A 26,804-nucleotide genomic window follows, 5' to 3' on the forward strand; every position below is an offset into this window, starting at 1 on the left:
AGAACTAAATAGCCTAGTATTGTAAAGATGTGTACTAAGTCATACTTACTATAATATTTGTGTCTGTCATAGTTTGTTCCTTACAGTCTACTATACATATTTTGACAAAAGGGGGATCACTGTAAGCAACCCAAGCTTCACCTAAAGAGATGCAACAAAAGCTTTGAGCTAGAAACATGCAAAGGCAACACAGAAATGTTCTGCATGAACTTCACCCCCCCCCCTTTCTTTATTCAGAAAAAAAAAAGTCACAAAAGCTCAAACAATTAAATCTATCTAAATGACATGACAGACTTAGGCCAATATAATAGAGAGTGAAAGAACACAAATTTCTAAAGAACACAAATTGTCTAAGTGTTTGGGAGAATAATAATACAACAATGACTTTGGAAGGAGAGTGCTAGTAAGAAGAAAATAAATAAATTGAGAAAGAGATTTAAATTTCACTTACATTACATCATGTTTGATTAAGTACATTACACCATATTAAAGTATAGAGGTGTAGGCTTGGCCTAATTTTAATGATCAACTATTAGGCTTAATTTTAGAATTATGGGTCATCCAACCTTTATGTCAAGTTTTGGAAGTTAAGGTGACACAAAATATAACCTAGATGCTTTATTGGTTAGATAAGGATTTACAATAGTTTAAAGTTTTGAAAAGAAATCATTAGATCGAAATTAAGAGCAAAACAAATGAGGTCTGAACATATTTAAAACACAAAAAGGTGCTTATATTATATTAACATTATCTTTATTTTTAATATGAAGTATTGAAAGTAATAAATCCATTATATCAAAAATTAATTAGGATCATAGCTCAAGACTTCTGGATTAATGTTTATGTGTTTAAGGAAAGATCTAAGCTTTAAATCCTGAATGATGTCTTGTGAGGCTGTGAAAGCAAAGCAATAGTCAAAGCTGTTTGAGATTGTTAAACTGTTCTAGATTTAGTGTATCTTGTTCTAGATTTAGTGTATCTTGTTCTAGATTTAGTGTATCTTGTTCTAGATTTAGTGTATCTTGTTCTAGATTTAGTGTATCTTGTTCTAGATTTAGTGTATCTTGTTCTAGATTTAGTGTATCTTGTTCTAGATTTAGTGTATCTTGTTCTAGATTTAGTGTATCTTGTTCTAGATTTAGTGTATCTTGTTCTAGATTTAGTGTATCTTGTTCTAGATTTAGTGTATCTTGTTCTAGATTTAGTGTATCTTGTTCTAGATTTAAAATATCTGTTACTGAATGCTGGTAGAATCAAATTTGGAACAAGTGAAAAGAAATGAAAAATTCCTAAGACTTTTGTTCTTGCAACAAAACAAAAAATTTGATAAATTACAATTTTCATTGATAAATAAATATAATAGTCAAAAGAGAAATAGTGATATCACTTGTAAATAAATATATTAGTTAATAAGCTATTGAGATGTCACAGGAAATAAAATAATATACGTAACAAAAAAGGAAATGAAAACAAGACAAACAGGATGGCTGCCTGGTCTTGTGGTTTGCGCGCTGGACTGTCGTTCGGATTTATCGACGGTTGAGGGTTCCAACCCTGCCCGCTCCCATCCCCCGTCGTCCTGCGGGAGGTTTGGACTAGGAAGTAAACTATCTTCAACTCTGAAGGAACATCCGAAATATGTAAAACATTTTACAAACATTTTTACAAGAACATATAAAAAAAACAACTTAGTTGATAATCTGTTTAGGTCTGACTTTTTGTGTTCCTGGATTGGACATAGAAACTAGAAAAACAATGACATGTTCATGTTTCATATAGACACTCACCTGGTTTTGTCACTGTACAACATTCAAATCCAGTATATTTATCTGCATCACACTCCATACTTAAGTACTGTAGCATGAGGTAAAAAAGAAAAGAAATGTTATATGGGAGAAAAAATAGGAGAATCATCAATCAATGCATATCTGCATTTGAAAATTATTCTCTGAACTCTAATTTAAAAAAAAAAAAAGAATTTGTAATGCACAACTGTAAAACAAATATCCACATGGGTAACAAAGATATTATTATTACTAACATATTATGTGTGGGAATGGCTTCTGAAATGTCAAGAATTCATCTAACTTAGCATTTAAGTAAATGCTCTTTTTTTTTTCTCATATGTAATTCTAAAATTTTATTTTGATCTGTGGAAAGAACCACATTACTTACCACATTCTCTCTCTCAGCATAGGTCACTCTCTGCATGTCTCGCCACTTGTATTTCTCTTTTAAGGCATTTAAGTAACAAGTCTGTTTGCTGACTATGTCCTGGCGACGTGGGAATGGTTTCAATGTTTTGAAAGCTGCCTGTTGGGCATAAAATAATTTGTATTAAATAGAAGTTCAAGTCTTCTGTATCATAATAGAAACAATTCTATAATACATCTGGATGCAATTTTTATCTACTGGAAAATTAAGAAATGCATAAAACCAATATAAAACCATGGCTGCCTGGTAGTGCACTGGACTATGGTTCAGTTGTCTCAATGGATTCATGCCTTGTCCCTGCCATCCCTATCATCCTGTAAGAGGTTTGGACTAGGATGCAGATTTTCAACACTGAAGTAACATTCCCAAAACATTTGACAAACATTTTACTTTAAATAAAAATTCTATTTAACATACACTGTCAAAGTTATATTTTATAGTAATAGGAATGGACTGGGTAGCTGAATAATAAAACACATGGCTTTGAAATTAAGAAGGCTCAAGTATACATCCTGATAATGCCCAATCCACAAGCTCAGCTGTATATGAAAATTAATTTAGTCATAAGTTTGCCAAATGATGCCTTTGTTAAACATAAGTCTTAACATCATTTGACCCATAGATAGCTACATTTTAAATATGAATTTCCTTTACATTAGAGAGAACATCATTGTAAATTACATTCTGGTACATTTTTTAAAGTTTCATTTGTTGTTATAAGCAGAGACTTTTCTTAAATATGTGTTACATTAAAATCTCTTCAAAACAAATACTATAACAATGAAGTAATTGTAATGAAATTGTTGTGCACTTGATTTTCAATTAAAAAGTGTATTTTAAATATACAAGATGACAACTGACCATTACAAGACCATCCACGTCATAAGTTATTTTGGCACAAGCTTTGAGATGTCTCATGACGCTGATGGTGTCACACTTCATAATGATTTCCTTGCTGTGGATGTGCAGGATAGCCAGAGAGAAGCGGAACAACACCTTGGGTCCTTCCAGCAGGAAGCAATCCCAGATCCGCAGCAAAGTCTGAAGACAACCAAACTCAAAGTCAGAAAAGTTTAAATATTTAGAGATATATCTAAATGAGAGAGAGAAATGACATTGTTCCACATGTAGATGTAGGTCTAGCAATAGAGAATAACAACCACAGATTCCTTTTTTTTTTTTTTCTATGACAGGATAGAGGTCGCACTACAATACAAAATTTTGGAAAAAAGAAATAATGTTTTTAAGACTTTTATAATTGGTTTTCATTGTGTGAATAAAAAAGTTCATTTACTTAGTCTCTTGTTAAGTTATTCTAAGAAGAATGGGGAGACTATCAAGGGTTCATGGGTTGGGTCAGGTTTATAATTTTGTATGTAAATTTAGCTTTAACCTTTCACTTTCCAATAATTGTAATTAATGGTGGAATTGAAAAAAAAAAATAAAGGGGAAGAAATAAATGATGCAGCAGGTGATTGGAATTATGGAGTTTTGTCCCCTGGAAAATTGTGAACCATTACTCACTTGTATTTTTATTGTTTTTTTAAATTTAATTTAATTTTTTATTTTGGTATGTCTGCTATATATCAAATAGTGTGAGCGTCAAGATGTTTTTGTTTTGTAAATAGGATGTTTACAGTTAACTACACATCAGTGTCGAGAAGATACGATACACTGCTAATACTACTAATAAAATAGACACAAATTTTAGTTTAAGATTCAAAATAATTTCATACTACAAAGTCTACAACGTAGGCTACATATTATCGCTACTAGTATGACTCTAAAAATTAAAATTAGATTTTATTGTGTGTTTATAGTGAATGTTCAATATTTTCATAATTTCAACTTGAGGATTAAAGAGTTTTATTTCAGAAACATGTTTTCGCTTATTTCTGACACTTCTGAATTAGTGGTGAAAATACTCAGGAATATATATTTTTTAGATGACTTTTATTTTAAGGCATCCTGCCTACAGCATGCTCAGTTCGCTTTGGTCCAATCCCTTTGTGGACCAGTGAGGGGAGGAACTATTTAGAGGAAGGTTTCCATGCTGCCTACAGCATGCTCAGTTCGCTTTGGTCCAATCCCTTTGTGGACCAGTGAGGGAAGGAACTATTTAGAGGAAGGTTTCCATGCTGCCTACAGCATGCTCAGTTCGCTTTGGTCCAATCCCTTTGTGGACCAGTGAGGGGAGGAACTATTTAGAGGAAGGTTTCCATGCTGCCGTTAGGTAGCAAACACAACTCTGCTCGAGTCGAGATTCCAGCTCGCGCCCCCTTGTTAGGTGGTCAAGTCGTAGCCAAGCGGTTTAGGTCTCTCAGCCACACGTTTCTAAAAAAAACAACTATTCTATCTTAACAATATAAATGCAGTATAGTACATGTAGTACGTACATAGAGAAACATCAAATTAATAGTTCGTCTTTTCACTTAATTGAGAATCTTGTGTCTGTCAAATCTTAAATTATTTTTTCGAGACTTTTTACGTATATGCTCACAGAACCATAATTAATTGTTAAAACAATACGTCATGTTGACATTTATTGTCTAAATACCAAAAGAAGCCACCGCAGCTATTGAGAACATAGCCATGACAGATTATAAAGGGATTTTTAGTTTGAGATCAGAATAAAACACACTATTGAGACTTGTTATGTTTTCAATTCCGATAAAAGGCTCATAAAAATGTTTATTCCTACTAATTTTGTACTAAAGGTTTGGAAATTGGATCTCGATTCATGTGGAATAAAACCTGTAATGTTCTAAAAGTAGTTCTTAATAGGGTAGGAAATCTAATGCTGCTATAATTTCAAATGAAATAGAAAAAAAAAAGGAACGCAAGACATGGAATGTAAGACTGAACTTTGGGTGGTACGCACAATTCGTCGCTATTATGAAATGAAAACACCTGGCTCTAGATGGACACACCTGGCTCTAGATGGACACAGAGAAACTTTGTTTACACGGTTTCAAACAATGCCTACGAGTAGTTTAGGAATAGATATTCCAAGCTTCTCTGTGATAAACAGGTGTCATTGTTCTTAGGGTCATCAGATGTACATCCAGGTGTGAAACGTTCATTCTCACCTACTTCCACTTCCCCTCCTCTTAGGGAGAGGTAGAAGAAAACCGTTTGAAAAGAGTGAAAACATTCTATAAAAAGTCTATGTTAATGATAGAAAGGAAGGAAAAAGAAAACACAAAAAAGGTGTTAAAACCCAACAGAGGAAGAGCCGGTGTTTGTTAGAAGTAAAAAAAAAAAAGGAATTAATTACTCGTCTAGTTACTAACTAACGCTAAGCTACTTGCATTGATCGATAAGCAATTGGGCAAAGATTTAACTAACGATCTGTTTTTATAATTAATAATGAAATACACAGAGATAAAATTGTCTTAACCACTCCCTAAATTTATTTTGTCTTAAAAAAAAAGTATTGAATGTTCTGAATAATTTGATGCAAATAGATTCGTGATAAAGGGAAAAGAACTGGTGTGGTCCTTGAAACGAGACCACCTATGTCGAGGTTTTAAGATCAAAGACTACAGCTGGGAGATCAATACCTTTAGGATTTCTTCATCTTCGATGCTTGTTTAGTGGCCATAATAAGAAAAAAAAAAGAATTATTTTAGAGGCCCAAAATGATAAAAAGAAGCTTTTTAGCGGCCCTCATAAGAGACAAAAAGAAGTGTTTAAGCGGCCCTGAAATAAAAATATAAGATTATTAGCGGCTGTAAAATCAGAAAATAAAAGATTTTTTAAGGGTCCTCAAATGAGATAAACACCGGTACACTTTTTAACGGCTCTTAAGTGAGAATAACTTTTTTATTATTATTATTTTATATTTTAGAGAGCCTCAGGTGAGAAAAAGACTCCATTTTTTTTGCTCAGTATATTTAGTGTCATCTATTTAATTTTACTATTTAACTTTATGACTACATGTTTTTTCCCAGTCATTGGTGTTGATTCCAGCAGTCTATGAAGAACCTATTGATATAATATTTATCTTTAGCGTTGACCATGTCGAGAACACCTTCCATTTACATAAGTCAGTGATGTTGTACTATAATATTCATTGACTACAATAACTATCAAAAAGACTCTAGTCTAGTGGAACATTATTAGCATTTCTGAACCCCAGATTGTTGGCGCTAAGCAGGAGCGACCTCCTATTATCCTGGATATGATTGGGGGGGGGGCGAGGTGTTCAGCTCCAAGATGTGCCCCGTCTGCTACGTACCCTGTAATTCCATATTAGCCCAAGGCCTTTACTCTTTTTCCCTGACACAAATGTAACAGCGAATTCCAAAAATAGCGCAGACCTCCCAAGGGGCGACAACTGTTTCAATTATTGAACATTTAGTTAGGAATGTGGGTTACATTTCCTTCTGGCGTGATCTGCACGACTTCTCTAAAGGCCTACATTATTTCGCAGGAAGGACGACCCATGTGGTTTCAGTGCTACATTAGACATAGTATATGGTCTTAGGAGAGATGGGCAATTGGAAGCCAGATGCGAGACGAAACGTATGTTCCCAGGGCACAAGCCATTTTCAGTGTAACATTGTCCACATCTCAAGGACTCATGTGCTGAGAATAGACAAGTATTGCGTTGAAGACAATGGTACCCTAACATTGATGGTACACATATTTGTTGAAATAATTGTTTATTTCCTAACCGAGATCCCACCCCTCTTGTCGCCAATGGCAATGCACTCATTTCCCCATCATTACTCCAAGGATAGCCTACTATGTTTCCTTATGGTGTTTCAACGTAACACAAGGGAGAGCTCCAATGACAGCATTAAGAGAAGAAAATTGGGAGATTTCCCGATCATCGAAACAATGTCAAGGACTCTTTAATTGAACTTCAATGTTGCAAAGTAAATATAAAATAAAATAAAAAAAAGATTGAGCGCCAAACGGGACAGCTTATAAAATGTGAATCTGCACTGCTCAAAACTGCAAACAATTGTCATGGAACTTTTGAACAAAAAAAAAAGGGAGCTTATCAACACTTTCTTTAGTACATCGGATACACCACAAAATGTCGTTAGTTTGTCCATGGTAGATAAGAATCTCTAGAAAGCCACGGTATTTAAGTTTACTTTTTACAATACCTCTATTCAGGTCCCATACTCCGAATGGGCAATACATTTGTGGGTGGACACGCATCTCGAAAGCGGCTATAAGGATGTGTATCGTTTGGAAATGAATTACTAGCTCGTTGGCCACACTGGGAAAATTCTAGTTTGACCGTTATATTTTTTTGTTCAAAGTAATACATACATTTAGATTTGGCTGGAGGACTAGAACAAAATGTCTTTGGATATTTCCTCATGGACGAGGCCCTATTCATTTACAGAGCAAATTATAAAATAATGTTCAGAAGAAACTTTGTGTGCATCATCTTCTATATCTAGATCTAACGGCCTATCATTAGAATAGTCTAGTGGATGTATACTATTCGCTTCACCAGGATTGTTCTCGGGAGGGATGGGATTTTATAAATCATTCCTTCATTAGTTATTTAGAACAAATTAATCGCCCTACAAGTTCTATAAAGGAGGTATTATCTTTTTTTTTTTTAAAGTATTCTTTAAAAATATTTTTATTGTTAATTGTAAGTAAGAAAGCAAGCCCATTCTGTTTAAAATATAGGCATTTTGTACAAGTGACTTAAAACTCCTGATCAGTTATCCCCCTTGCAATATGGAGATAAAAGAGCAAGATTAGAACCTTCGTTTAAATCAGTAGTTCTCAACATTTTGTAAAGGATGAACTTTATTCAATCTCACAGAATCCTACATATGTAACACTAAATAAATAAGTCTGAAAGAAGTCGACATTTCAGCAAACCTCTACTATAATGTGTATACAAGATAAGACCAGAACAGAGTACTCCTTAAAAGGTCATCAAAGTCTAAAGTAAAGCCTAAGCCTAGTTTGAAGATGTAGAAGTTGTTACCGAGTACTTGCTAACAAGGTGATCATTTAATAGTTACATTGAGTAGAAATAAACAGGAAAAACATAAATACTTTATTAAAAAAAAAAAGAAAACAATTGTAATTGTATCAATTATTAGGGATCAGCCATTTAAATTAAATTTCTAATAAATCTAGACCAGCAACACTAAATCTGTGCGGTTAATACTATTTTTACCCAATTGTTTTTGTGTAGCGCTATTTCATGCTTTAGTTTTCTCCAACGCTATGATCCTATCACTTATCTATCACTTATCTATCACTTGTCTATCACTTATCTATAACTTATCTATCACTTGTCTATCACTTATCTATCACTTGTCTGGACCAGTTGGGAGAATGGAATGGGAAAGCGGGGGATATCTGAGTGGACTTTACCGTGATTGGTTTTTTAGAAGTATTGTTAAAAACAAGGGGGTTGAGCGACATGAATTCGAACTCGAGGCTAACGCCTCATCGGGCCGACGTGCTAACCACTCTACTAGTACTTATGGCTAGAGAAGATTGTATAGTTATATATTTTTTGTTTCAGTCTAGAGCGACAACCTGTAAAGGCAACTAATTCAGCTTATACCACCACTTCAGTCAAATACAATTTATTCACCTTGTTTGAGATACCAAACAAAATAATTAATTTCCAATAGTTAATTAGCTAATTTGCTAATTTTAAAAAAAATTGATTATTGTTTTTTCAATTAAAAGAAATAATTAAGCAAAATTTCAGCTTGATCCGAAATTAGGTGTGGGAGAAATAGCGTGTACAAACTTTGTATCAGACAGAAAGAGATAAGCTTTGTAAAAACAACTTATGGAAACTTTATTGAGATAATCCAATAAACTCTTTCACAAATAAAAAATCTCTTTTTATGTAACAAGATAAAAAAAGGGGGGGGGAGAAAATGAGAGCCAAAAAAGAAAAAAGAAAGAGGGAAATACAGAGGAGAGAGAGAGAGAGAGAGAGAGAGTAAGGGAGATAGAGAGAGGAGAGAGAGAAAGGGAGACAGAGAGAGGAGAGAGAGAGAGAGAGAGACAGGAGAGAGAGAAAGAGCTCAACTACTAGCCACTCCCTTTGTTCATCCCTTGCGCTATTTTTGTCCCCACGTGGCCTTCACCCCTACCCTCCACAGAGCCTTGGTAGCGAGTGTAAGTGTGTGTGAGTGTGAGTGGGTAGCAGGAAACATGCCTCACTTTTTTTAAACACCGGCTTCCACCAGACAGTTTGAAACAAACATTGGAGAGCCTTTGACTACTTAAGAGATAATCTCAACATTGGGATGCAACAGAGTCACGTGACATACAGCCTTTATACGTTCAACTTAAGACATTGTATTGAGTTTGAAGTGGCAGCGAGTTCATTACATTCTACTATCTGTAAGCGGAAGAAGCGTCAGGAAAAAGGTAAGCACTTATATTAATAGCGGTAGAAACATATGGCATGTGGAAATTAAACTGCCTCTATGTTGCATCTAAAGGTTTGAGAATGATTAAACTCTTTCTCTCCTAATTGACGATGCCAACGTTGATTTGACCCCCAATAAACTAAATTGATTTTTGGATTTATAAACTTTACTTTCTGTTGTGTAAAAAGAGCATGCATTCTCCTATAATTCAATACCAAATGATATCTCATATTTTCTGATAACAAACAAAAAAAGTTATTGAAGTTTAATCCTAACAGAATAGTGAAATATAAAAACGAGTACTATCGAAATGAGTAAAATAATTACGGAGAGAAAGAGTTAAAACTAGAATCTACAAAGAAAGCATTCATCATCTTCACCTTTGAACTCTTGCTGTAGTTCATCCAGCAATAACGACCACATTCTAGTTCTGTGGGTCTTTCAGTTCTCGGAATCAAAAGACAACTTCACACAGAAATGTTGTTTCATGGGCAAGAGAGCTCTACTATAAAATTCAATGCACGCCAGACGTGAGACAGTTTACAGTTTCTCTAGATCAGCTGCAGTTTACGTGGTGTAAGTAGAAAGAGTTCTTTCAAGCTTTTTAAAACTAGAAATGTATTACTTATTATCCAAGCTTGTCTCAACGGACTAAATACAACTATAGACAACGAAACAAATATCGGGTTATTTTATTTTATTTTGTTCTGCTCTACGGTTGCTTATGGATCGAGTAGGCCAGCACAACGACCAATCATCTTTACTTGTTTTCAATAACTATAGTGTAGACTATAAAAACAAAAGAATTTATTGGAAATATTGAATACGAACAGCGAACTTGGGGAGTGAACAACAGAATACAGTGTAACAGTGAAATAAATAATTTACATTATTTTTTTTATTCTAAGTATTTTTATCACAAATCATTATTTGTGGCCTCCAGGATATCGATTCATTTAACCCTTAGAATGAAGTCAGTTTTAACAATATTGAATACAATTAAAGTGAAGAAAAAGAGGAAGAGGAAAGAGAGAGAGAGAGTGGGAGGGAGAGGGAGAGTGGGAGAGAGAGAGAGAGTTATAATTTAAAATAGTTCTTATGTTTCGAAATGCAACATCTTCTATTTTAATCCGTTTTAGAAATTCTCTAAGGCACTCAGCCACAACATTGAGAGAAAGTAAACACGTCATGTTGACATTCTATTCTACTCAAAGTTTTAGAAAAAAAAAATAAAGAGGGTGGGCATTACCTTAAATGAAAATGCTGAGTAAAAAGAAAACATAATTAAGAACTTAACCACAAAGCAAATGTATTCCAAAACATTAAGAGATACCTAAATAAATGTATTCCATAACATTAAGAGATACCTAAATAAATGTATTCCATACCATTAAGAGATACCTAAATAAATGTATTCCATTACAGCAAGAATGAACATTTTCTTAAAATCCTTGTAAGTTCAGTTTTGGAATGTCACTCCAATCAATTATAATACCATTTCCAAAACACCCAGATACATTCACTAATAGCCCTATTGGGAGTTTAAATAACTCCTCACTAGTACCCCATGGAACACCCCACAAGTACCTCCAGGCACATCACAGTTTGAGAAACTATCAAGTCTTGGAAATGTGTTGGATAAAAAAAAAGAGAAAGAAGGCAAAGGTCTACACCTTGCCCATGTGACTAGAATTTAAGAGGAAATGAAGGAGGGTAGGGTTGAAAGGTGAGATCTATGCCACCTGGTACTGGACTATTGAGGGGCGGAAACGAAGCATTGCCTTGCACTATGTCAATATCAGCACACAGTAATCCATAACGCAATTAGGCCAGACAATGATGGTTAGTGTCTTAATATTAACAAGATTGGTGGAGATAATCCTACAACGGAGCCATATCCACAAATGTCAAGACTGATGGTGTATCCGGTGTACACACTACGGAAGTAGTCATGACCTAGACATTTCAGTTTTAAAACCTATTCACTTGATATATATTTATTATTTTTTTTTTACTACTTAAAATAATAAACATTTTTGTAGCACGAAAGGGTACAGCGTACCGGCATCTTTTTGAAAAAAATATTACTATTCTTGTATTTTAACGTATATTATTAATTTTTAGTAGTTAAAAGTTAGGTAATCAACTACTGAGTACCGGTAACAATTTTTTTTTTACAAAAAAGCACGAGTATTCAATATTATTTCTATACTAAGATATTATTTATAATATAATACAAGCAATGTGCTTATCGTTAACAAGAAAAACTCTCTGCTTATTAATTGTACATACGCTGCTTATTTATTGTACAAACTCTGTGCTTTTCACAAATATATAGACACTAAGTTTATCCGTACTATAAAGTCTATGCTGATCGCTAATAATACAAACTCTGTCTTATCTTTAATGTTATCAGGTTGCTTTTCTATATATCAAATGCCTTTTTTTTCTTTATTTCCAGAGTGCTAAAATGTTGGGGTGTAAAATGTTGGTAATTAATCTGATATGTCAAGTTGGTCAATAAAACACACACACACGAAGGAAGAATGACCTTTAACCCTTGTTTTATTGCCCTAAATTATATCTTCTCCCTGGCTGTACTCCAGCTAAAGGCTGATCCAACGGATCTAGTCGATAACAGAAGCCAAGACACAGCTGCAAAGGGCTACCATCTTTTTCTACACAGACTAAAAAGCGATGACCACAAAACAGACAAGCTCTCTCACTTAGGAAACAATGTTCTACATCGACAAGATAGTATCTTCATCAAAGCAGGCAGGGGATTCAGCTATACGACAGATGCATACAACTATCAGTATGTAAAGCGTAGAGGATTGACAAGTGCCAAATTTAAAGAGATAAACATGCCTCTATTAGACAAACTACAGAGAAAGACTAGATCTACGAACACAAAGAGATTTGTTCAGATAAGACCGCACCGTTTGAAACATAACATTCCAGAGTTTCTTTCAGAGAAAATAATCAAGAACCTCAAGTCTAACAATGAAAACCAATCAGACGCCAAGTTTCATAATGAGGTTTTACAGAATGCAGGACATGTCAGTGTTTTCAGCACTAATGTAAGCTTAGCATCACCAACGTCCAGCGATGCTAATGATATAGAAACAAAACTGAAGACTGTTAATGTCCAGATTGAGAATCCACCAGTAAGACCGAATGATTTGAACAACACAGTGATAGATGGTGTAAACTCAAACAATAAGTCTAGCAATGCAATGAACAAAGAAGAAGTTAACAAAAAACTGCAAGAGATTTGGAAGACAGACTTTAAGTCTTCTACGAATGATGTAGCAGACACAATGGCAGTTCTCGCCCTTGCAGTAAAACTATTATATGAAGAGCAGAACATTTTAAGGTAAATACACTCAGTACATTACGTAGTGTTTCCCCTTCAAGTAAATACACTCAGTACATTACGTAGTGTTTCCCCTTCAAGTAAATACACTCAGTACATTACGTAGTGTTTCCCCTTCAAGTAAATACACTCAGTACATTACGTAGTGTTTCCCCTTCAAGTAAATACACTCAGTACATTACGTAGTGTTTCCCCTTCAAGTAAATACACTCAGTACATTACGTAGTGTTTCCCCTTCAAGTAAATACACTCAGTACATTACGTAGTGTTTCCCCTTCAAGTAAATACACTCAGTACATTACGTAGTGTTTCCCCTTCAAGTAAATACACTCAGTACATTACGTAGTGTTTCCCCTTCAAGTAAATACACTCAGTACATTACGTAGTGTTTCCCCTTCAAGTAAATACACTCAGTACATTACGTAGTGTTTCCCCTTCAAGTAAATACACTCAGTACATTACGTAGTGTTTCCCCTTCAAGTAAATACACTCAGTACATTACGTAGTGTTTCCCCTTCAAGTAAATACACTCAGTACATTACGTAGTGTTTCCCCTTCAAGTAAATACACTCAGTACATTACGTAGTGTTTCCCCTTCAAGTAACTACAAATCATACAGTTCTAAGACACGGACAGTTTTATAGACAACACTTTATCAATGTCGTATCAATGTATCAGTAGCTGAGTTTATAAATACACGAACATAAAATGCTAATTATTTTTGCCTGCACGCAGGCATTCATTTTTATATAGGGCATTGATAAAAGCAATAAAGTTTTTATCTATATTGAACTATCTCATTATTTGCCACATGCTATCATGCTAAGCCCGGTCAAAAGCTTTTTTTGAAGTCTTAAGTAAGGTTTTCATGTAACAGTCTATGTTTAATATTTGTTCAACAGTGCTTCTACCTGCTCTGAAGCTTGCTTGTTCTTCAGAAACAAAAAATCCTCACTTTTTCTCTTGAGTCTGTTGAGAATAATTCTTAACATTATCTTGCTCAATTAAGCCTAATCATCCTTCTTGCTCAATTATGCCTAATCATCCTTCTTGCTCAATTATGCCTAATCATCCTTCTTGCTCAATTAGGCCTAATCATCCTTCTTGCTCAATTAGGCCTAATCATCCTTCTTGCTCAATTAGGCCTAATCATCCTTCTTGCTCAATTAGGCCTAATCATCCTTCTTGCTCAATTAGGCCTAATCATCCTTCTTGCTCAATTAGGCCTAATCATCCTTCTTGCTCAATTATGCCTAATCATCCTTCTTGCTCAATTAGGCCTAATCATCCTTCTTGCTCAATTAGGCCTAATCATCCTTCTTGCTCAATTAGGCCTAATCATCCTTCTTGCTCAATTAGGCCTAATCATCCTTCTTGCTCAATTAGGCCTAATCATCCTTCTTGCTCAATTATGCCTAATCATCCTTCTTGCTCAATTAGGCCTAATCATCCTTCTTGCTCAATTAGGCCTAATTATCAGACTGATCGTTTTATTGAGTTATTTTGTTGTTTGTTTTTGGCAATGCTTCCTTTCTTGGGCGGTGGAATAATTCATGATGGTGGCTAGCCATGCCAAACTAGTGTAACTTTTTGTGAACATAACAACACCTACCTTTCATATTATATTGAAATTAAAATTATATTATATTATATCATTTCTTATTATATTATATTATATTTAATCATATCATATCATATCATATCATATCATATTATATTATATTATATTTAATCATATCATATCATATCATATCATATCATATTATATTATTTTATATTATATTATATTATATTATATTATATTATATTATATTATATTATATTATATTATATTATATTATATTATATTATATTTTATTATATTATATTATATTATATTATATTATATTATATTATATTATATATTCGGTTATTTGTGAGTAAATTTGAAAACGTCGCGTCTTTTTTTTTTTTAAACAGAGATTCCAATTTTAAGCTACAAAGTGAAATTACAGCATGTCAAGGTCACTCTCGTTACATTCAGACCAAAGTGAACAGATTGCAAGAGTGGAAACTTGATTCAATGAACCAAATCAATGCCATCGAGCAGTGGATAAAACTCAAATTTATATCCATGAGGAAAAAACATAGACAGGTTCAGAAAAACATAGCCGCTTTAAATCAGCTTTATATCAAAACAATGTGTCACGTTTGCAATGTATCGACTCCTGACAGTGGTATGCTACACATAAAAGGTTCTCTCCAAACACAGAGATTTGTATTACAAGCGAAGAAACGGTATCATGCTACTATGAGAAGTATTCAGGATCATGCTACTATGAGAAGTATTCAGGATCATGCTACTATGAGAAGTATTCAGGATCGCAGAAAAAGAAGCGGTAAAGTCCACACTGAACAACCACAAAACACAGTCAAGGATTTAGGTAAGCTCCAAGGTAACAGGAATGTACTAGATGGCAAAGGCGACAGAGACTATAACATGTCGAGAGGCAATTCAGCTGGAACTGAGATTGTCACTCTAAAGGAAAACACCACAACTGCTACTGTAGTGAAGTGGTTTCAAAGCTTTGACGATCTCACCAACAAAAGTGAAACAGAGGGTTCAAGGTCAGAACACCGGGTTGATGAATATCTGATGACAAATAGTGCAGGTCAACAAAATGAACGTCAATATGGTGACGTTTTATATTCAACCGTATCAACAAGTGCTACACTAAAAACAACGTTGGATGTCTCTCAAAACCAAGCACTAAATGTATCTGATGCTGCTGCTCTTAGTTTGACTACATTCACAGAAACATTTACCATTAATACAAGCTCGTCATCTACCAACACAACTTACAAGACAGATTCTTCAACACTTACATATCAAACTACGTCAGGACCAGCTCTTGACTTACAGACTAAAGGAATTGACATGTCAGAAGCAACCCTTAAGGCATTACAAAGAACATATAGTCTGCCATCAACTGATGTAGAACAAATACATGTATCCACAACCCACATCGATGATTTAGCATCAAAAACAAATTTGAGTCAGGACTTGATGAACGAGACAGTTAATGTCACAAATTCAAACCTAAAAGATCAATTATATTCTTTCTTTTTTGATGCAAGGTCTAAACAAGACGTATCCAACTCCTCACATTTAAGAGACGCGCGTTTTGTGGCTGAAGAACATTTATCAAACAAAACATTTGAAGAGATTCAATCAAATGCGATACTTCGCGAAAACGATTTCTCTAATTACGAAGATAACATCACAGATACACTATCTGCATTGTTCAATCACACCACAGATACACTATCTGCATTGTTCAATGACACCACAGATACATTATCTGCATTGTTCAATGACACCACAGATACACTATCTGCATTGGTCAATGACACAAACATTTCTAGCCAAACTTATCCTTTCTTGAATCAATCATTGCCTGAAACAACTAGTGAACCATCTAATCAAAAACAAGATTTGGAGTTTTCTAACTCTGAGGTTACTTTAACAAAAAATATTTTAGATGTAAATGTAACAGGTACTGAGATACAAATCAATGGCTCGATATCAACTTTTATTTCAAACTTCAGTGACTACATAGTTAACACTACTGAGTCAAGTACACTCAATGAAACAACTCATACATTCACTAACTCTTTAACAGAGTCAAGTACAATGAATGTAACAACCCAACCTTTAAATAACTCATTTACTGAGTCAACAGACTTTAACAGTTTAGGAAACGAAACCCAGAACTTGTTTGATTACAGTCCAAGTGCATTGAACAATTCCAATCAAGATTCTCTACACCAAGTGTCCACTGTTATCAACAATAGTACACGTTTCTTTCGCCCTGACAGTACATCTGTCTTCTCAAAACCAAATTTAGAGGAAAGAGTTAAAGTCTTAGAGCAAACTGTTGTAAGATTGGTGTCTACATGTCTGAATATTTCAAGCATCAAGCAAGAAAACGAAAACAAAAGTCTGAACCTGCTGAAAATGTTGACCAAGCAGAAGTCTGCCACCGAGTCACTCACTGAAGAGTTCCGCAAACACAAGACAGAGACAAGCAATATCAGGAGCAATGTCAGCAAACATTACCAGCATTCCAACACAGTCCACACTGAGATGAGAAACAAGACTTTAAAGCTGGGTCAGGAGCTGAAAGAACAGGGAGCTGAGTTGCAACATCTTCACGCTTATCTGACCAAAGCATCATTAATGTTGACCAAGCTGGCTAGCCAAGTGAGTGGACTAACGATTTAATTAATGTTAAGGAATCTTATTTTTAACAAATAGGCTTTAGGGTTTATTAAAGTTTTGTTTTTCAAAAGGTATTTAGCCTTAGTTAGGCCAATATTAGAATATGAATCATCTGTGTGTGACCCTTCAACTCAAGAAAACATAATAAAAACTAGAACATACACAAAATAAAGCCTTGAACTCTAAAACAAACGAATATTCACTTTTGATAAAAATATCACCTCTAATAAAATTACTGAATTTAGAGACACTTCAGGACAAAGAAAGTAGCAATAGGCCTAATACATAAAACACTGAGCCCTAATTTACAAAACCAAAACCGAAGAAAGTGCTCAGAACGACACAAAGATAAAGGCACATTTCTTATTCCATATGCTAGAAGTACCAGTTCTTACCTATGGCTGTTAGAACATGGAATGGGTAGCCTAATTAGCCAGGAAAAAACAACGATTTAGCAAAGTTGACGTCACTGATTGGCATGCATGACTAGATTGTGACATGTGAAATGCGTAGAACGTAATTATCCTCTCTTTCTAAAATTTACAAGATAAGATCAGAAATAGCGGTAGAATTGGTAGACAATGACTTTTGGAACATTTGTTGATTGTTTGACTACATTTTCTATATTATAAAAAATATGAGACCTACTCCATGTACAAGAACATATGGTATGATAGTGAACTGCTGATTGCTGGAGTGAAGACTGTATAATAACCTTTTAAGTTACTTTTCTCTACCTTGCTAATTCAACAAACTACAAAGCAAGCAAATTATAAATAGATACTTAAATAACAAAGCTTATAAAAGGGAAAAAAACGCACAATTACCGCCACATTTAAAATACTGCAATATTGATCACATCTCCCATTTCCTATTATAAAAATATCGATTACTAATTACTTTTGATAACTAAATGGTTACTTTTTTTGATTGATTAATGTATTGTTTTCGAAATGAATAATTGTGCAAAGTTTCAGCCTGATCTGAGATAGAGAAGTGATAGAAATGAAGTGTACAAGATTTGTACCAGACAGGCAGAGTGAGCTGATATAAGCTTTGTAAAGAGAGGTTCGTGTTTCAAATGTGTAAACCTAGTATTCAAATAACCAATTCTTCTTGTTTCTCTGCTCAAGGTTTCTGCAATTAATATGAAAGAATTCATTACTAAAGTTCGAGAGTCGATATTCAATTTGACCAAAGAGATAGTCACAACTGACCAGTGGAGATCGAGTCTGGCACAACTTGAGAACAGTACTAGCGACAATAAGTATTTTCATTAATAATGTAGATATATAATACTTTAAATAACAATAGTGTCTATTAGAAATACTAAGACATTATACAACCACGTTGCGAATGAAATAGATACATCTACTGAAATCAATGACGGCTGATGTCACAATGCTTGACTAAATAAACAATGGCATACGCATCTAATTATTGTTTTCATATGCACTTCAGTTACAACAGCATTGTTTTAATCACATGGTTCATAATTCACGTTGTTTTGTTTTTCCAATTATAGATACGGATGTCCAAGATGGTATCTACCGTCATGTCGGATATGGCCACTGCGCTGTCCAAGCTTGAAGACCGGATGGCCACCGTGCACAACGCCAGTCAGAGATCGTTTCGCCACCTACAGGGCCACGTGATAAATCTAAACAACTCCATGCAAGATTTAAGTGAGAGAATCTTTCAGCTGAGCAACAAACGTCAACATGAGGTCACTATACGTTGTTATTTCCCAATCTTTATGTTGAATGAGCCACCCAACCATGTAAACTACAGCCCCAGAAAGAAGTATACATTAGTTCTTTACTTGACATTCATATGCTTCCTAAGTCAAGTCATCCACCCTAGTCAAGTCATCCACCCTAGTCAAGTCATCCACCCTAGTCAAGCCATCCAATAATTTCGAGACATTAAATTGGCTATTTGCGTTTAAAAACAAAGGTGATATTCATCTTTGAATATGAGAGACACTTAAAGATTTTCTTACAGATTTTCTTGCAGCTAAGTAAAATAATAAACAAGGTTACAAAAGACAGTTTGTGTGGAAACACAAACTCAAAATCTGCCTCCGAAGTGTTCCACCCAGGCAGGCTTCAATATTTTCAGAAAGAACATCCGAAGGAAATTATATCAAAGACAAATGAGAGATAAGAATGGAGAAAGAAGGTTAACAGATCTTGTGTAGTGCCCCAACGGTCCACCACATCAAAGGATAGGTGAAAGTGAATGTAAAGTTAGATGTGAACCTGGCAAAACTAGTTCTCCTTTCAGACCTTGTGGTCTATAGGGCCCGATGATGTAAAGTTCATCTGTTTTTGTGGCCTACGGTTAACATAGGGTGTCATGTAGCCAGCACAACGACCAACCGCCTTTACTTTTCCCCAACTAATGTCAGGTACCCATTAGAGCTGAGTGGACTCAGAGGCGCCCAAAGATTCCAAAAGTTAAAAATCCCAGTCTTCACCAGGATTCGAACCCGGGACCACAGGTTCGGAAGCCAAGCGCCTTACCGCTCAGCCACCGCGCCTCCCCTGGCCTAACTGATGTCTTATAATTGATCTAATTTTTTGAAAAGGCTCAATCTCTTATTCAAATCCTCAAATAAAAAATTAAATAATAAATTCCGCAATAAAAAAAAGGTTTAGAAAAATGAAGTTTATAAGATTACTATTTGTTTTAAATTAGGTCTAGCTTATAATGCATACTAATTAGCTTTTTCTCTTTAAAGAAATACTTGCATAACTGATTTTAAAAATTAGATTTTTCGCTTTCAGGAAAACAAAAAAGTAGCCGTTGCATCAGAACTTTGAATGGTCTAAAATATTGTGATGTCCAATTTTCAATAACTTTTCTAGTTTACGAGATCTAAACGGGACGGACGGACAGACGGTCAGACGGACAGACATTTCACACAAAACTAATAGCGTCTTTTCCCCTTTCGGGGAATCAATAGCAAATTATTTCAATATGATGTAGGCTTATGATAGGAAAGTAATCTTATTGCATGTTAAACACTTATTTGGTTCTATTTTGTAGCTGTCCATACAATCACTTGATAAATCCAGAACTGTGCTGGATAATCTAAACATTCAACTCCTGTTCAACGCTAATAGACTCAGCAGTCTTGAGGCGGCCATGTTGAATCATTCAATGAGACATTGTGGCAGAACCAACAACGAACTTCTTCAGGTAAAAGTGACCAATTGGATAAAACAACCAAGACAAATAAATACACCACATTTCATGTACACACACACACATTTCATGTACACACACACACACATTTTATATACACACACACAATTCATGTACACACACAAGCATTAAGAAGTTTATTCTCTAATACTTAACATGATATTCAAACACACATTAAGAAGTTTATTCTCTAATACTTAACATGATATTCAAACACACATTAAGAAGTTTATTCTCTAATACTTCACATGATATTCAAACACACATTAAGAAGTTTATTCTCTAATACTTCACATGATATTCAAACAAAGTCGAACATTTATACTCTCTCACTATAAACTATAAAACTGTCCAGGAAGTCAAGCTGTACAGACTTGAAGAGCAAGGGAAGCTAACCAAGGAAGAAGTCGTTCAGCTACAAGACCGGGTAAGCAAGAGTTACTTCATATCAGTATGTTTACATTATTTCTATGGGGCTGGGTTACTTAGATATTTCAATACAGATAGTACAATCAATGGAAATAAGTCATTTCTAATTATCTTGTATATATTCATTTCATATAAATCTAAATTAAAAGCAAGCAAAATACAAAAAAAAACTTTTTAAAACAAACAAAGCTTATATTAAGTGTAGCAGTGTCAATTGGTTTGGATTGGTCATGTAGTTACATTAGTAACCGACTATCAATAATAAATCTGTGCGATTAGAAATATTTTTATCAATTGCTTTTGATTAGCACAATTCTATGCTTTATGCTTTCTTAATGCGTTATGATCCTATCATTTGTTTGGACCAGTTGGGAAAAAAAGGAGGGGGAAGGGAAGAAGGGGGTATCTGGGTGGTCGCTTTTTAAATGTATTTATGAAAAAAAAAGTGTGCGTCCTGAATTCGAACTCGAGAGCTCAGCCTTCTCAAGCCAATACGGCAACCACTGGGTCAGGGAGCTTAAGAAAATAGGTTTTATACTTATTTATAGTTATTTACACATTTTCTTTATATAAACAATAAAGGGGATTAATTCAACTTATACCACCTTATCAGTAAAAATATTTCCCTTTCCCTTATTCGAGATACCAAACAAAATAATTAATTACCAATAGTTCATTTACTAATTGGTTATTTTTTCAATTGATTCTTGTGTTGGCACGTAAAAGAAATAATTGAGCAAAATTTCAGCTTGATCGGAGATTGGGTGTGGGAGAAGTCACGTGTACAAACTTTTGACCAGACAGACACAGAGTGAGAGTGAGTTGTAATAAGCGATACGATGCAAACACGCCAGGCCTGGTCACCCGATTTACATATTTGTTGTCCCACTTATCGACATAGTAAAACTGGATAGTCGACTGCATATTTTTGTTTATATAACTATAGGTTAAAAGTCTGGAGGCAAGTGTTGGCCGTTTACAAGTTCATGGTAAAACAGTGGATACGAAGCTATCACAAATGCTCCGTTACGCCCCTGTGAGTCAACGCATCTTGTCCCACGTAACAGAGTTGAAGAATGAAGTGGACAATTTGATTCTCAATGTACCCAAAGGTTCGTACATTTGTCGTCTTTGGTCAGTTTACTTTTTTAAGATGTTAGATTAATTAAGAATCAGTTTACTTTTTTACGTTGTTCGATTAATTAAGAAAAGAATAAGAAATCAAAATGCTTGTATTTGTGTTTAAGATTGCCAAGAATACTTCACAAGAGGGCAACGAAACAACGGCAGCTACGCCATCTACTGGCCAGACATTGGCAGAACTCAAAAGATCTATTGTATTATGATTTCGGACAAATTGGCAACACAGAACAGTTCAGGTCAAGGTGTAGCAGAAAACGCAATTTCCAACATTGACGCAAACGAAGACACTTTCAAATCTAGCCCCATAACGTCTACCCAGACTGCTGATCATGTGGCTGTCCATCTCCATGATCAAAGTGACCAGTTTCTGACAGAAGATGACAACACCAGGGCAGGTGGCTGGACAGTCATACAGAGAAGAGTAGACGGAAGTGCAAACTTTACCGTTACCTGGGATGAATATACGAGAGGATTTGGTGACCCGTCACGTGACTACTGGGCCGGAAATAACTTTATTCATGCCGTAACCTGCAGTAGTAATCACGAACTATGGATAAGAATGGAGGATATTAACTCCGAAATATGGGAAGCCAGGTAAGTAGATCTAAATCAACCTAAAATCCTAAATTCACTAAACTGTCTGTAAGCAAAAAACGTCCACTTTATTCTAACAACACTGAAAACGATTTATATAAGTATACAAATCATTAATTGTTCTCCAATAGTATGACAAACAATTCAATTCCTAGTTTTAAATTATGCTAATTTTTAGGACTGTAATAGACACTCTTTAAACAACCTCAAATCTCAATTAACACCTTCTTTTATTCGTTTTACACTCGTCTCCTTTACACCAGCCTCCCGTTGTCTTTCTGACCCATTTCCACACAGTCCTGACTTACAGACTTTCTTAAATGTTCACTCATCCATGTACAACGAAGGTCAACTGGTCTTTCCGTATACAGTCAGTCACACAGTGCACTAGTAGCCACTCCAAACAAACACACTTTCACTAGGAGAATTATTTCCATAGCCCAAACCGCTTGCTGCTCGTTAGACAATCTATGATAACATAATGTATACATACTCTTTACCTCCGATACACATTTGTTTCAGCATTCATGTTATGTAATGCACCATGTTCGAACACATTTATATTTCTACTTTCAGATACGATACTTTCAAGGTCAGCTCCGAGAACGACAATTACCGCTTACTAGTCGCAGGCTACAAAGGCAACGCAACCGACGCACTGCGTTACTCCAACACCATGGCGTTCAGCACCATGGACAGGGACAACGACGACAGCGCCAGCCACTGCGCCGAATACAATGGCGGAGGTTGGTGGTACAGCCAGTGCCATGTCAGCAACCTAAATGGACCTTTCAGTGTCGGGATGGTCTGGTACAATAGAGAAGGGAAGGACTGGATTCAGTTAAAGTCAACAATCATGATGATCAGACAAAGTCGTAGACTAACCTTAAGATAACTTAATGATCGAATGGATCCGTCGCTCCAGTGATTTGTATACCACAATAAGTAAATATGACATATTATGTTTAAGGAAACATTTGAATGTATCCATCTCTCCAGTGATTTGTATACCACAATAAGTAAATATGACATATTATGTTTAAGGAAACATTTGAATGTATCCGTCGCTCCAGTGATTTGTATACCACAATAAGTAAATATGACATATTATGTTTAAGGAAACATTTGAATGTATCCATCTCTCCAGTGATTTGTATACCACAATAAGTAAATATGACATATTATGTTTAAGGAAACATTTGAATGTATCCATCTCTCCAGTGATTTGTATACCACAATAAGTAAATATGACATATTATGTTTAAGGAAACATTTCAACAGCGTGTTAAGGGAGACTAGAACGGCAAACTGCACAACTTTTCCACCCTCCACTTTCTATATTTATTGTAGTGCCTTGTGCACCGGACGTTCCGGACTGTATATACCTTCCTTTTTCCTTTAATAAAGTCGTTTACAAACACCAAACTACCCATGTCATAGAATTGATAGTGTCATTTTAAATGTAAGATAAGTGACTTATCCAACAAGCGCGTAATCAAATTCAAATGCAATTGAAGAAAATGATGAAACGGAAGAAAAAGCTTATTGTTCAAGTTGACACAATTATTAATTATATTCCTTATAAGGGGAATACATAGATAATGAACTGATAATCTTTTAGAGTAAACAATAATACTATTGAACCTTTCAAGCCTGTTTCCATTAGGCATGCTGTATAGAGCCTGGCTGTTTCTATGGTCAACACTAAACCAATCAAATTTATTTTTCTCCAGTTATGAGTAGACTCAGGGATGCTCTTAAAATTGCAAAATTCAAATTCCTGACCACTGAGTTTGCAACCCAAGAATTTAAGCACTTGGGCATGTTTCTGTGCTAATGTTTCTACCAAATATTGCACCAACATTTAAACTTTGCACTATGACTTAGACAGCTAAGATAGGCAGCAGAAACCATAATTTAATATTGAATACAAAAATGAAGTAGATTTTTAGTTTTTACTTGGTATTAAAGCAAATGTGATGTAATCAGTTTGTAAACAATAACCTTATAACTATTAACAAAATATGTCCTTATTAAAAGATTATGTATATAGCCAAATATGTATAATTGTATGCTCCAAACACACACTCATGCTTTTGAAGGACTGCAATTAGGCCTACAAATACATATTACATTTTAATTTTTTTGACAGTCATTTGACAAATATTATTGAGGTTTGATTATTTCCTTTTAGCCAATAGCAATTTCACCACAATGCAATGCATAATAAAAGACAATAAGTTTGTATGTGTAACATAGAGCTGCCTAATATTAAAGGGTTTGACTTTCAGCAAAACAAATAGTATTTGTTCCATTCACAGGAGGCTACATACAGGAATAGAAATTTCAATAGCAATTGTTGTTTTTGAGATCAAAACAAGGGAAACGGACAACATCCTAAGTTTGTTAAATACTAAATGATGCTTTTAATAGTTTTTAAGCTTAAAGGAAATTAAATAGAACTGAAAATATATATTTGTATTCTAATTACAAAGAATTAACAAATCTGTCAAAGTTTGCCTAGTGTCACTGATTTATTTTGGAGAGCTGTGTTCAACTTTCATCTACCTCTTGAAACTTCTTGTATACCACAAAACAGGTGATTTTAAAGTAATTGAATTATTTTTAACAGTTTTTTAAAATTTGTACATAAATAAATGTATATTATTTATTTGTATTGTGGATATACATCTATTTATATTTTTTATTTTATTATATTGTTCTGTGCATGTTTCTTATAGCACAATTTCTTTCTGTTAACTATTATACAAGTTGTCAAAAATTACTAAAAATATAATATAAATGAAAATATGCATTTTTATACTTCAGTTTTTATTAATTATATTTTTCTAAGGAAGAAATATTCAACTTTGTTAGGTAAACATTTTTTTAATCATGTTTTTCTGAACTAAAAGTGTTCATTTTTTAAACTTTAAAAATGTAAATATGAAAAAAAAAATGAAAATATTTAAAAGAAATGAAATATTGAACTCTAGAAATAATAAAAATTTGATACATGCATTGAATGTAGTTTTAAAAGGGTGCGTCTAGGAATGTGTGTTGGTGTTTAGTTTTCAAAATACTTACTGGGAATGGAACTGCATCGAAGAACAAAGCAAGAAACCAGTTCAAAGTGACAGTAGAAATCTCAATGTCAATAGCATCCAAATGTTTAGCCAGCTCTGAAAGTTTCTCTGACATCAAATCATGCAGGACTGCCTGATCAGCTTGCGCTCCCAAGAGATTGTGATCAAAATAGGAGGGAGAATGATAGCGCTCAGTCACAGCCACAAGTGTCCTGATTGAAAAGAAACAACAAAATATAATCATATTAAACTGTGTTTCCTTTCATTAAAAGAATAAAAATTATCTATTATATTATAATTATCATTTAATAAAATCCTATACTAAACTAGCTATGCACATCTTATTGTTCAATAGCACAAATTATTTGTTTGAGGGATGATTGTATGCCATAGGCTTTCTTGTGGTGATCTCAAAAGATTGTAAAAAAAATGTGCCCCCTGGTAGATCAAAATAGGAATCAGTTTTCCCTCATTGGTATAGAGAAAAACAGTGCAAATGAACTCTTTCAAAAGTTGTATGAACAATTTAGACACAAAGAAAATGCCTTAAAGAGAGTGGCACAGAAAACAAAGTGAATTTTATTAGACCTCCCTGCAATAACAGCACTGTCTGAATTAGATGTGACAAAATATAGTCTCATGAGACACAGAATTTTATTTTTTAACTATTACACTCCAAGAAAATGCCTTACAACTGTTATTAAATAAGTGAAAAAACAAATTATCTACTTAATTATTTAACTCTTTGATCACACACCAAAATGCATCCTGAGCATCCATGAACAATAGAGCCATTGCCACAAGAAAGTTCATTCCCTGACAGTATCCGACATGTGGATTGTGGATACAAAATGCTAGTAGGACATCCTGCAAATCCATTATCTGTAAACAAGAAAGAACAAAGCCATTAAAAGCATACAATTTTTAAAATATTAGAATAAAAAAACATTAATTTTTTTACTATAAAAAAGACAAAAATTAAAAGGGGTGAACCAGAATATAATACTCACTATATTTAATTCTAAATTTGTTTTTAAAAGAATTACTGTAGCACGCATAAATCATTATTTGTTTATAGATTTACATTTGTTGTGGATAATAAAAAG

General features: G+C 34.3%; 3 protein-coding genes across 18 annotated transcripts in view; 2 read left to right on the top strand and 1 right to left on the bottom strand.

The window, feature by feature from the left end:
* The window catches only part of LOC106079591 (uncharacterized), a 145,052-nt gene that overhangs the window by 12,603 nt on the left and 105,645 nt on the right, over positions 1 to 26,804 (bottom strand). For all 15 annotated transcript variants that reach the window (XM_056040165.1, XM_056040164.1, XM_056040158.1 and 12 more), the window contains 6 exons: positions 26,456 to 26,580; positions 25,700 to 25,910; positions 3,076 to 3,255; positions 2,176 to 2,313; positions 1,788 to 1,854; positions 50 to 141 (listed from right to left, as the gene is read on the bottom strand). In XM_056040165.1, coding sequence (XP_055896140.1) covers positions 50 to 141; positions 1,788 to 1,854; positions 2,176 to 2,313; positions 3,076 to 3,255; positions 25,700 to 25,910; positions 26,456 to 26,580 — 813 coding nt within the window. The remainder of the gene's footprint in view (positions 1 to 49; positions 142 to 1,787; positions 1,855 to 2,175; positions 2,314 to 3,075; positions 3,256 to 25,699; positions 25,911 to 26,455; positions 26,581 to 26,804) is intronic.
* Positions 9,415 to 18,668, top strand: LOC106064901 (uncharacterized). Of its 2 annotated transcripts, none has more exons than XM_056040167.1 (4): positions 9,415 to 9,597; positions 12,061 to 12,975; positions 14,935 to 17,218; positions 18,370 to 18,668. In XM_056040167.1, exons 2-4 carry the CDS (start codon positions 12,146 to 12,148, stop codon positions 18,514 to 18,516), a joined length of 3,261 nt encoding a protein of 1,086 aa, XP_055896142.1. In that variant the 5' UTR covers positions 9,415 to 9,597; positions 12,061 to 12,145; the 3' UTR covers positions 18,517 to 18,668. The 2 variants fall into 2 exon arrangements, with proteins under 2 accessions (XP_055896142.1, XP_055896143.1); XM_056040168.1 differs by lacking the exon at positions 9,415 to 9,597 and adding an exon at positions 9,737 to 10,175.
* On the top strand, positions 18,768 to 25,373 carry LOC106079592 (protein scabrous-like). Its single transcript, XM_056040169.1, has 6 exons — positions 18,768 to 18,962; positions 20,288 to 20,440; positions 20,802 to 20,873; positions 21,822 to 21,987; positions 22,123 to 22,612; positions 23,189 to 25,373. The coding sequence occupies exons 1-6, from the start codon at positions 18,768 to 18,770 to the stop codon at positions 23,505 to 23,507; spliced, it is 1,395 nt and encodes a 464-aa protein (XP_055896144.1). The 3' UTR covers positions 23,508 to 25,373.

The sequence above is a fragment of the Biomphalaria glabrata genome, chromosome 9 (assembly GCF_947242115.1).
Source record: "Biomphalaria glabrata chromosome 9, xgBioGlab47.1, whole genome shotgun sequence".
Classification (NCBI taxonomy): Eukaryota; Metazoa; Mollusca; class Gastropoda; family Planorbidae; genus Biomphalaria; species Biomphalaria glabrata.

Bases quoted from the DNA above. Each gene is read 5' to 3' on its own strand.
- LOC106079592 (XM_056040169.1), top strand. From the start codon at position 18,768: ATGTCCAAGATGGTATCTACCGTCATGTCGGATATGGCCACTGCGCTG. The intron at 18,963-20,287 runs GTCACTATACGT...TCTATTTTGTAG, and splicing joins GCAACAAACGTCAACATGAG to CTGTCCATACAATCACTTGA. The intron at 20,441-20,801 runs GTAAAAGTGACC...AAAACTGTCCAG, and splicing joins CCAACAACGAACTTCTTCAG to GAAGTCAAGCTGTACAGACT.
- LOC106064901 (XM_056040167.1), top strand. From the start codon at position 12,146: ATGACCTTTAACCCTTGTTTTATTGCCCTAAATTATATCTTCTCCCTG. The intron at 12,976-14,934 runs GTAAATACACTC...TTTTTTAAACAG, and splicing joins GAAGAGCAGAACATTTTAAG to AGATTCCAATTTTAAGCTAC. The intron at 17,219-18,369 runs GTGAGTGGACTA...TCTCTGCTCAAG, and splicing joins TGACCAAGCTGGCTAGCCAA to GTTTCTGCAATTAATATGAA.